Raw genomic sequence first — 11,117 nt, forward strand, 5'->3', positions numbered from 1 at the left:
CTGGGAATCTCCATGTGCCACAGAAGTGGCCCTAGAAATGGCAAAAAGACAAAAAAAAAAAAAAGATTAAGCATAGCAATGACATGGCCCTGAGGCTCTGAGCAGCCATCTGAATGAGCAGAGCTCTCCCAGGGCCACATCCTGGGGCCTGCCAATCACCCTGCCCCTGCCTCAGTTTACCACCACTACCACCACAAGGCCCTGGGGGGAGGGACGTTGCATTCTAGAGCCCACTGAAGCAAAGGCCAGGCTAACTATTGTTGTATGAGATCTTTGTACACATCCTCAGCACACATGTTGGGGTGGGGGTTGGGGGGAGGTGTCTTGGCCCAGGATTTCCCAGCCTGTAAGTGGCATTCACTCTTCTAGCCTATAGACACTTCTTGTGAACCTACCACAGCTCAGGCGCTGTCCCAGGAGTGAGGGTGCAGGGGTGAGCAGAACAGGCAGGGTCTCTGCCCTCCCAGGGCAGACATACCAATGTCTTGGCCAGAAATCCATCAACTGATAATCTCTCCAAAAATTTTGTAAGTGCTATTAAGACACATATGGGAGAGGGCGGGGCAGGGGACTTCTTCTTTGCCAACACCTGAGTCACTCCCATCAGCCCCTGAGACATCACATAAAGCTCATATCATACCCTCAGAATAATTTCAAAACTCCTTTGTGAGGAAATCCTGCTGGCTAAGTGATCAGGCACCTCAAGGAAGGGATGAGATTTTATTATTGGTCCCTATTTTAAAGAAAACTGAAGCACAGGAAAGATATACTTGCCCAAGTTCATGGCTAATCAGTGATGTGACAGGATTTGAACATAAGCAAGCCTGGCTTAGAACTCACATTCTCAACCACCAAGCCAACCTTCATTGGAATTTACTCAGGGCTGAGTCTACAGAGCAGAGCAGAAGCAATAAGTTGCTCTGGCCTGAATTTGTACCCCAGTTCTGCCTATGTAAACATAGGCAAGTCTCCCCTTTTCTGAGCTTCTGTTTCCTCATCTGTGAGGTGGATTTGGTTTCTCCACCTTGAGTAGGATTAACTAAAGCAGTGCCCAGCATCAGTGCTCCGCAAGTGGTGGAGGCAGCGGTGGCACACTTATAAGCTTGGGGGGGGGTGGTCCTTGGTTCCAGCCAGGCTCCCAGGCTGGGAGATGCTGCTGCTCTGTTGGTCTCACCACATCCCAGGAGACACCCTACAAGGTGCTCATTCCAGGACCAGGTCAAATCCCTCCAGAGCCCACCCTGCTTATGCCCAACCCACATACCCACCACTGTTTACACAGGAAAGAAGTACTCTGCAAGGACCCTGGAAGAGAATGAGCCCAGCCCAGCATCCTCTTAGCTCTAGGAGTTTTCTGAGCTTCTGTAATGGGCGCCCAACCCAGCCAGAACCTGGAGGTTTGGATTCAGGTCTGTCTGGCTGCAAATCCAGGGCTCCTTGTTGCTCAGGAGAATGTCAGGAGGAAAGGAGCTCCAGCAGGAGGCTATCAGGCTGTGCCAGGACTGAGACAGCCATGCCCCAAAGACAAATGCACAAGGCATCAGAGCAGAGGTGAGTGCCAGCCAGCCAGGCAAGGCAGTCAGAGAAGCCCACTCTGGGAATAACAGAGGGAGCCCAAACCTGTAGGAGAGAAAGGACACAAAGCAGGGAGTGCAGGGAAGGACACCAAGGCCTGGAATAGCATGTTCAAGGGCCCTGAAGAAAAGAGCTTGGCATGTGTGAGAGGCTGAAACCTGCAACTTCATGGTTCCTAGTAGGATTTGTTTCCGCTGCGCGCCAAGATGGAAACTCCTCTTTTTTTTTTTTTTTTTTTGTCTTGTAGCTCTCACTTCTGCCCCCTTTCCCACACTTCTCCTCTCTCCATCTCCACTGAGTCACCCCAACTCCCTCTCCACCACACCTCAGTTCTCACCCTCCCTTCTCCCCTCTTCCTTCTCTTACAGTTTCCAGGTTGATAAGTCCATTATTGCATCTACTATCTCTCTCCCCTTCTCTTTCTTCTATCTCTCCTCTCCTGGTTTCTCCCGGTCTTTCTATCTCCTCCCCCTGGCTGCTCCCCAAAGCCTGCTGCCACCTCTACCTGCCCCTTCCCCAAGCGGGTGCCACCTCCAGTGCGCAGCCGGCTCAAGCCTCGCTAATGCGTTTCGCATGGCGCGTCAGTCAAACGCCCTTCTAATGTCCTTAAAGCACGCAGAAAATTGCATCCTTATGAAAAAGAAAAAAAAAAAAAGCAAAAATTGCCCAGTGGAGGCAGAACTGCTGTGGGGCTCTGGCGGCTGCGCACAGAGTTCAGAGCGGCTTAGCTGGCGGAGGCAGCTGACTTTGGCGGGAACCAGACGTCTGCCTCCTCTCCACCGCCTTCCAGGCAGCACCTAGACCCACTTCTTCACCTCCTTCACACTACTTTTGCCCATTCTCCATATTTGCTCCCATCATACTGATGGTCCTTCTGTGCCAAGCTCCATTGCCTCAGGACCTTTGCACTCTCTGTGCTGGTGGCCTGGCAAGCATTTCTTCCTGTCGTTGAGATCTCAACTGAAGGGTGAGCTCCTGAAAGAGACTCTCCCTGACCACCCTGACGAAGGCTCCCATCCTACTCGTTGTTTATCACCTGCTTTATTTTCCACAAGGCATTCATTACTCCCTGAAATCATCTTGTGAATTTAATTGTGGTATCTTTGTCTCCAACATGAGCTCCTTAGGTCAGAGGCCGTGTATCCTATGCCTAGTACAGTGCCTGGCACACAGCAGCCATTTAATAGATATTTGCAGACAAATGGACGAGACTCATTCCTAGCAGGCAGAAGCCACTGGGGACCCTAAGGCATCTAGGACACACCAAGCCGAACCTCAAGGCTGATGGGTGAGAGGCAGTGGAGACCAACCGGGCAAAAGTCAGATCCACATTCAGCTGTATGTCCCTGGGCAAGCTGCCTAACCTCTCTGAGCAATATCTTCATTTGCAAAGTGGAAGCAGGGCATCTATTTAACTGGGCTATAACTGGATCAATGAGGGGGGAAGGGCCTGCGTCCCAGTGCTGGGAACCCCACCACATTCAGTAACTGCTTGTTAAATGAATGGCCCAAGAATGAGATTGTTTAATATCAGAGTCCATGAGAGTGCTGATGTTAGACACCATTACTTCCAGAAATGCTAAGAAAGAAAAAATTTTAAACACTGCCGATGAAGCCATGACCCAGGGCTTTTTTAGCACCCAGCATTTTTATCTTATGCTTTCACAAGGATCTCTTTTGGGCTTAGTAAGACATAAATTTCTATCACAGATCACTACTGAGTTTACATAAAAAGGAAACAATTGGGGAAATCAATGGATTGAGTGTTCCTAAAACTTCTCCAAGGTCAGAGCCACCTCTGAATTGACCCCCTTGAGCAGCCACAGTCCTGTCCCACTTGGCCTCTGCCTGGTGGCTGAGTGGATCTGAATTCCCTCCAGGTTGTTGTCCCTTGACTTGCTGCACCTTCAGGAAGGTCCCTTCCTCCTTCCAGGCTTCATATGGTTTTCTCCACCCAGTGCTGGTGCCTGAGAGGTAAGGGCCTCCACCGTTCAGCTAGGGATGCCTGCTATAGAGACAGTAACATCTTGCAGACACTGGGCCCACAGAGCCTGGAACAACCCTCCACCCAACTGTCTTATGAACCTAAACTTCAGGAAGTCAATGAGATGCAGTGTAAAACAATGAGAAAACTAGGACAAAGGGAACTTTTGAAATCGCAAAAGTGAAAGGCCACTGAAAAATCAAAGAGGATGTGTCTTCTGTGCACCAGGGGTGTAGAGTGACCCAGGGACCAGGGCCAGTGGAGAATTTGGCCTAGAGCCAGGCTTACTGAGATGCACGATCTTTCTTGCCTCACCCACCAATAAGGAGTGAGGAGTTCTGGCTTCCTTTGTCCCTAAACTGGGGCTGGGAAGGTGGTTTTGGAGAAGCTTCTTTTGGCTCAGTAAGTCTGGGGCAGGCTGATCTGGAGAGTCATTTTTAACCTGGCTGCAGCCCCTGAGAAATCTGGGCCTTGAGAGGCCTTGGGGTGGAGGCTCCAGAGATCAGTGCATCCCTTCTGTAGATGGGAGAAACTTGATGTGGAAACAGAAACTTAACTTCTGGGGCAGGGGTTCCCCATGAACATAGAAAGGAAATCAGGCAGTAGGGTAACCAAAAAACTGGGTTGATGCCTGGTTTCTCTTTGGATGCTGAGAGGCCAGAGCAGTAAGAGAGCACCCTCTGGCTCCAGGAGATACAAACCTCACATCTAGCAGAGTTAATGTGCCTCAGGCTGTGTTTCTTTTCTTCCACCTTAAGGATTCTCACCACTGACCCTCCAGAACAGGGAAAGGGAGAAGCCAGAGTAACTTTTATTTTACAAAAAAAAAAGGTGCCCGCTCCATGAAAAATAAGCCGCTAGTCCGGGCCTCCGAAATGGGATATGGATCCCAGGGCGTCTCCAACAGGCTCACCGCTGGCAAACACTTCCAGCGCGCCTGGCTTGAGCTGAGCGCCGCACAAAGCTAGGCTCCCGCTTCCACCGATAAGGAAAACAACTTGCTTAGGATCGGGGTCATAATCTCCCATTCCAGGCCAGGCCTTCAGCCAACTCCCACCCTCGAAGTCTCCCTTCCCGGCCAGGCCCCCGCCCCCACACCCGTAAAGCCCAGAAGCGCAAACCTCACGTTTGCCTCCGAGGGCTGCCGCCGGACTAATCCCTAGCACAGCTCAGCCCTTGCACACACCCCGGCCCTTCCAGTCAGGGGAGGGTCCCGGCCAACACCGCGCTCCCCCTTTACCCCCATTGTAGGCTCACGTCTCTCGCGATCCCGAGCCCACTCCCTGGCCCGGCTGCGGACCCTGAGTTTCCGAGGCTCAGCGGCGACCTCTTTTGCGCGCTGGACTAGGGTCCGGTTTTGTTTCCCAGGACCCTGGGGAGGTGAAGAGATTTGTGTGGCAGGGGACAGGGAGGGAGCAAGGAGAACGTCCCTTCCTGAAGTCCCGGGCCTGGAGTTGGGGGCGCGGTTGCCGCCAGGAAGGGAGGAGACTTGCACAGTGGGTGGCCCTGGTGGCCGGAGTGGGGTGGCACTCAGGCCGGCGACCGCATCACCATCCGTGGATTAGGACGCGACCATTTACCTAGAGTCCTGACTCTTCGGGCTGCAATCGGAGAGGGAAGTTTTGGAACAGGCAGCAAATCTCCTGCCTCTGCCCCTTCGCTTCTTCTTGGAGAGGGCCTGAGCTTCCAGCAGGTCTCATAGGAATTACCCAAACAAGGAAACCCCCTGAGGTGTTGGGATGCAGTCGGTGGGCGACCAGCTCCTCTCTGGGACATTTGGGACTCGATCTGCTGTGGTCGCCCGGTCCCCTTTTCGCCAAGGAGCACAGCAGCGCAGGCAGTGACAGAAACCCCTCCCACCCCCGCCGCACTGGAATGTGGACCCCTTCGTTTGGGGCCCAGCTCCCCCACTGACCGGCTGGTGACCTCATGACAGCAGTGCCCGAGTTAGGTTCCCCATATGTGCCTGGAGGGGCTGTACTCCTTGGAATATTGGGACCCTTGTGTTCTGGCCCCGGATTCGCTGGCTGCCCTCCCTCCCTCTGAGAACCCTCATCCTTTTCCACACTCTCTGCCAGCCCAGGGAGGGGACTGCCTTGGGGAAACACCATAGAACCACCAGGCAATCTGCCCGAGGTTGCATTCCTAAAATTTAGGAAGAGGACCCAGAATGGACTGGAGGAGTTAGGATCAGTACCAACCCCCCTCTCCTCTTTTACCCTCCTTCCTTCTACAACTGTCCATAGTTGACAACCTGTGGCTGGAATCTGTCCCCTAGGCACAGGAGGGACAGAACTCAAATTTTCACTCCTGCCGCCACCTTCTTTTGAGGTGGAGAGGCTTAAACTCAGTAGTACCTGACCTGGATAGCCTGGTGCAGGAAATTTACTGCAGGAACACTTCATTGAGCAGTCCTGGAGGTAGCCCTAAAGGCTGGAAGAGATTAAGAAGCTCAGTCTCAGGCTGATGGTCCATTCCTTCACTCAGGCCAGGGTCCTGCAAGTTTTTCAGGCCCCTCAGGGACACCAGCAGGTGAGTAGTCTGGGAGCTGTTTGCAAGGTTGAGCTTAGAAAGGGAGCTGGGGGAAAAAAAAAAGACTTGGCAGGGCTGGGGTTTGCAGAGAATTGCCTGCCACCCTCAGAAAACAGCCTCTTTCCGTCTCCTCCCAGCCTTAAGCCAAGGCTTGAGATGCTCAGGTACCAGAAATCCAAGTGAACGTTTCAGAAAAGGAGAATTGAGCAGCGATTTGAAAAGGAAGCCGCAGCCACTGCAGGTAGGAGGCCACAGGGATTGTTCTCTTTCTGAAGTGATGCAAAGCCTTTGTCTGGACATAAGGTTCCTGACTCACTTTCTCTTTTGCACCTGCAAGGACCTGGTTTCAAATTTTGGTCCTGTTTAGAACTCCACAGGGCCAAGTTTCTATCTCTCCCCCAGTTTTAACCAGCAAAGTGGCCTTTTCTCCATCCCCACACCCCGGTCATAATCCTAGGAAGCACAACAAAACAGGAACCTACACAGGAGCTCCCAGTCCGGCTTAGACCAGAGAGAAGGCAACCAGAAACTTCCCGTGGGGAGGGGGGCCAGCAAGCATGTGCCACCAAGCTGCACCCCCCCCTTCTGCATGACCTTGAGCAGTACTCCACTGCCAGGCAACTCCTTCTTGTGTATATGCAGAAAAAGAGAAACTTCGGGAAGCAGGCGCTGCTGCAGTCTGGGCACTGAGTGGTGGCCAGCCTCTGTGCAAACCTCGGCTTCCTGTTGGCCTCAGGAAGGGCTGGATGGGGCCATCTCTAGGACCCCGAAGTTAGCCCTCAAGTCCCAGGAGACCCAACCAACAAAAGGAGGCAGATTTCAGCCCTGTGGTGGTCTGGGGGTCCTGCTCCTTTGGGTGACCCCTGTGTAGCCTGGCTGCTACCATCTGCAGTGCCCTGGGCCAAGAAGTAAAGAGAGGAGGTTCAGACTGGCCCCTCATGCCCATAGTGGAAGCAATTCCCAGGATCCTGCAGCAACCGAACCGCCTCTGATGCCAGCCCGGCTGGGTGAAGCAAGTCAGGGCTCGGGTCCACATAGCCCAGCCAGAAAATGTTTCAGAAGCCCTCTTACCTAGCCGGATCCCCCATCCACCCCGCCTCCAACTTTGAGTATTTAGAGACCCCCCTCATCAAGTCCCGCTGTGTCATAAAATATTTTATTGGAAAAAAAAATCACCGTCTTCGTAAGAGAGGGGTAGGGGCCCCAGCGACGTCGGGTTGTCCGGGCGCCATGTTGGGCCATTTGTGGCCGGCGCCGGGCCGCGGGGTCCGACTCGCGGAAGCGGGTGTGTGCCTGGCGGCGTCCCGGCCCCGGGGGGCCGGCTCCAGGCTAGTGGGAGTGCAGGAGAGGAGCGGGGCGTGAATGCGCGTGGAGCGCCGGGCGCCGCGGAGCCCCGGGCGGGGACTGCCTTCCGTTGACGCTGGACGTGAGTTTCCAGACAAGAGCCCGCGAGCGCACTGGGGCCTGGGATTGGCTTCAGGGTCTGTCCTTCCTGGTTTGGCCCCTAACTGTCCGCATTCAAAGTAATAATAAAAAGTTTAGAAAGCAAACGGCGTGAACGCGGAAGGGCCGACTCTCGGCATCCTGCGAGTTGTGGGGGCCGCGGACTGCAGGGGGCGGGAGTCCCCGCGTCCGCACCCTCAGCGGCTCTCAGTCCTCGTGGCTCCGGTCGCCGGCCTCTCCCAACGCCTCGGCCGGCTTCTCTGCTTCTTTGGCGCGCTCCTGTTCCGTGAGCTGCTCGCTCGTGGGTATGGAGTTCTTCTTGGGCCTCCCCTTGGGCTTGGTGGGAGACTCCAGGCCGCCGCCCTGCAGCACCTGCGCAGGAGATGGGCGGCACCGCGGTGAGCTGGGACTGGGCAGGGGACCGCTGTGCTCTGAGCCCAGGCAAGGCCTGGAGAGCTCACGAGGCCATTCGAGGCCGCGCCTGGCCCTGGGGACTAGGCAGCCGTTTGAGCGCTGCTGGGGAAAAGCGAACAGAAGTTCTGGCAGAGGGGTTCAAGGCTTCCAGGAGTCCTGTGGGCTCGGCTGGGGCACCCGGAGGGACTGAGAGCAGAGAGGGTCCTTCTATGCATCAGGCACCAAGGGAATCGGGAGGGTTAGGCAGAAGTCTCCACTGTGGAGGGGAGAGAAGCTATTGAAGGCTACGGGGACATGGCAGCAAACAGGGCTCGGAAGTCCACGGAACACTCACTATTTTCTTCCACTTCATCCTTCGATTCTGGTACCATGTCTTCACCTGCAACTGGCTCAGACCCAGGGACTCGGCGAGATCTATTCTGGAAAGAGCGGGGTGCACCCTCAGCGGGGCAAGCAGCCCCCCCCTCCCGACCCCCACTGGACTCAGCCTGGCCCCGTGCTACCTGTCCGGCGTGGAGAGGTACTTCTGCTTCTCAAAGCGTTTCTCTAGGCCCATCAGCTGCAGCTCGGTGAACACAGTGCGGCTCCGACGCCCCTTCTTGGCCTTGGTGCCTGGCTCCCCCGCGCCTGACGACTCCAACTTCCCGCGGAGCTGCAGTTCGAGCGGCAGGTGCGGCGCGCCGGCAGCGCCGGGCAGCCCAGGCCCCGCGGCAAGCAGCGCCGAGCCCAGCCCGGAGCAGCCGAGCGGCGCCAGCGGGAACTTAAAAACTGCCGCCTGCTCAGCCTTCAGCACCGCTGCGGGGAGAAAGTAGGGAGCCGGGTGAGCTCAGGCCAGGCTGTGCTCCTCCTCCTGGAGATCTTTGCACCACGCACCTCTGCCCCTGCTGAGGAGCTCGCCCTCAGCCAGTGACACCCAGGACAAAAATCTTCCTGCTGGCAGGGAAGTGAGCGATTTATGCCTGCACCTAGACTGACCCTTCTAGACACCAACGTCCCCAGAGTCAGGGAGGGGCATCTCCCCCTCCCGGGTTTGGCCTGGCTTTCCCCAGGGCCCCACCACCCTGAGTTTTCAGGAATCTCCGTGAACAAGGTCCAAGCTCCCAAACACAAAGAGTATGTTTCACGAAAAAGGGAAACCAAGAAAAAAAAGTTACAGTTAGGAAGATGAGCATTTGCCCCAACTAAATCGCATGGCAGTATTCATAAGAAAAAAAAAAAAAAAAAGGAGTTTCAGTGGAGTAAGCACATCTGCTCTTCTGTGCAGGGCACAAGAGCCACCGGGGGCAGGCAATGAGTTGTGGTGGGGGGTGGTGAAGTTAGGCGCTTCCCAGAAACTCCAAAGCACCCCAAGAATTGGGAAATTTGTTCTTCCTGTTTTCTCTGTTTAGACTCTTCCCCACAAAGTCATTTCCATTTTCATTAGTCCTAAACGATTTTGTTTTTGCCCGCTTCAAACGAATTATTAACAGTGCAACTAGAGGCAAAAGGCAGCAAAGACTGGACTTCAATGAACTGGTCCTGCTGCCTCCCAGGCAAGCAGAGTGAACACTGGCTGGAGGGTCACCGGGTGTGGAGGAACTTGGCTGGCTGGGTCAGGCTAAAATGTAGGAAGCCTCCCTGCCTAAATAGGCATCTCACTAGGAGGTGTTCTAGCCCCTTTGGAGTCCGAGAAGGGCCTGTCAAGATGTGGATGTAAATGTGAGGAGGGGGCCCAGCGGCGAGAAAGGATCCTTGAAAGAAAGTGGGAGAAGAAGGGCAGACCCGCCCTACTGAGAAAGGTGGGCCGCAGAGAGACTGGTAAAGGCCAGAAAAAGGGTGCAGTGAAGAAGGCATGGCAGGAAAGACGAGGACAGAAAGCGGCAGAAAGAAGAGGACAGAAAGCGGCAGGAAAAGCCTGAGTCGTGGGCTCAAGTTCTGCTAAGGTGCAGCTGACCTGGAGCGAAGGACCAGTGGGGCAGCAGCTCGAAACCAGGCCTCTTGTCCCCAGGCAAGGCCCAAAAGGGTCGGCACTAGTGGACAGGCCCGCTTCATTGCCAGCCTGAGACTCCCAACTCTGGGCAGCTCCTGGCTGTCTCCGGCCAGCGTCAGCCCCCAGCACAGCAGTCGGATACAAGGGCCTCTTTCCCAAAGGTCCAGCTTCTCGGGCTTGGGCAGCCACGGCCACTCCCAGCCAGCCCTCTGTGGCGAAGGCCCAGGCGCCCGCGGCCTGAGGTCGCTTTGACCCGAAGTCTGACATTAGCATTCTGGTCCAGCGCCCGCAATGGGGATGCGGGCTCGGGTCCCTGGGCCTGGACTCCTTGTTGCTGGAAACCACCGGGTCGCAGGGAAGGAAAAAGCGAACGCTCTCCCGCTGGCCTGGCCCCCGGGCACGAGGCCTGGTTTCTGCCCGGTCGGGCGCCTACCCCCTTTGCTTCCCCGCCGGGAGCAAGTCAAGGGAACGGCCCGGGGCCTGCGCCCCTGGAGTTGCGTTCCGGAGACGCCGCGGCTCGCTTCCTCCCGCCGAGCCCGGCCAGCGCCCCGCGGCCCCCGGTCCCCCACGTACCCAGGTGGCTGTGAAAGGGCCGCGCCGCCAGCAGCGCCTGCACGCCGAACTTGAGCAGCTCGCCCGCGGCGGCGGCGGCGGCGGCAGGCGCGGCGCCCTTGGGCCCCGGAGGCTCAGTGAGGATTTCCTCGATCATGAAGCTGCGGTAGCGGTGCGGCCGGTGGTCAGCGCAGCCCTCGGGCTGCCCGAAGCGCGCTGCGCCCGGCTCCCCTGGCCGCTGCATCGCGGTGCCCGGGGCTCGGCGGCAGCAGCGGCTGGGGCGCGGGGCCCACGCGGGGGTCTAGGCCGGCCCGCAGCTCCGGGCGGCTCGCGGGCGCCGGCTCATGCCCCCTCCCCCGCCGGCCGGCCGGGCGGAGGCACAGGGCGCGGGCGGGGCGCGCGGGGCTCTGCCGGTCGGACCCGGGACTGCGCCCCCGCCCCGCTCTGCCGCGCCTCTAGCCCCGCCGGCCCGCGTCACCGCCCCGCCCCGCCCCACCCGGCCGCCCCGCCCCGCGTCGCCGCCCCCCACCCCCCAGGCCGAGCCCGAGGGAGGGCGGGAGATGGGAGGGTGGCAGGATGGAGGGGGCCGCGAGAGCTGCCGACGGACCCAGTCGGAGAAAGACCCAGAGGAGCGCGCGGCCGAGAAGG

At 57.0% G+C, this 11,117-nt stretch overlaps 1 protein-coding gene across 2 annotated transcripts; it reads right to left on the reverse strand.

Moving 5' to 3' along the window:
• Positions 1-7,231: 7,231 nt before the first annotated feature.
• BARX1 (BARX homeobox 1) lies at positions 7,232-10,778 on the reverse strand. 2 transcript variants are annotated; one of them, XM_047779105.1, is made up of 4 exons: positions 10,491-10,778; positions 8,452-8,743; positions 8,283-8,362; positions 7,232-7,906 (listed from the first exon to the last, which is right to left on the reverse strand). In XM_047779105.1, exons 1-4 carry the CDS (start codon positions 10,711-10,713, stop codon positions 7,596-7,598), a joined length of 906 nt encoding a protein of 301 aa, XP_047635061.1. In that variant the 5' UTR covers positions 10,714-10,778; the 3' UTR covers positions 7,232-7,595. The 2 variants fall into 2 exon arrangements, with proteins under 2 accessions (XP_047635061.1, XP_047635062.1); XM_047779106.1 differs by having other exon boundaries at positions 7,672-7,906; positions 8,283-8,367; positions 10,491-10,775.
• Positions 10,779-11,117: the final 339 nt, after the last annotated feature.

Source organism: Phacochoerus africanus, chromosome 5 (genome assembly GCF_016906955.1).
Source record: "Phacochoerus africanus isolate WHEZ1 chromosome 5, ROS_Pafr_v1, whole genome shotgun sequence".
NCBI lineage: Eukaryota > Metazoa > Chordata > Mammalia > Artiodactyla > Suidae > Phacochoerus > Phacochoerus africanus.

Excerpts from the sequence above, each read along its gene's own strand:
- BARX1 (XM_047779105.1), bottom strand. The coding sequence starts at position 10,713 with ATGCAGCGGCCAGGGGAGCCGGGCGCAGCGCGCTTCGGGCAGCCCGAG. Across the intron at positions 8,744-10,490 it reads GCCCTTTCACAGCCACCTGG|CGGTGCTGAAGGCTGAGCAG; the intron begins GTACGTGGGGGA and ends TTCTCCCCGCAG. Across the intron at positions 7,907-8,282 it reads GGATGAAGTGGAAGAAAATA|GTGCTGCAGGGCGGCGGCCT; the intron begins GTGAGTGTTCCG and ends TCTCCTGCGCAG.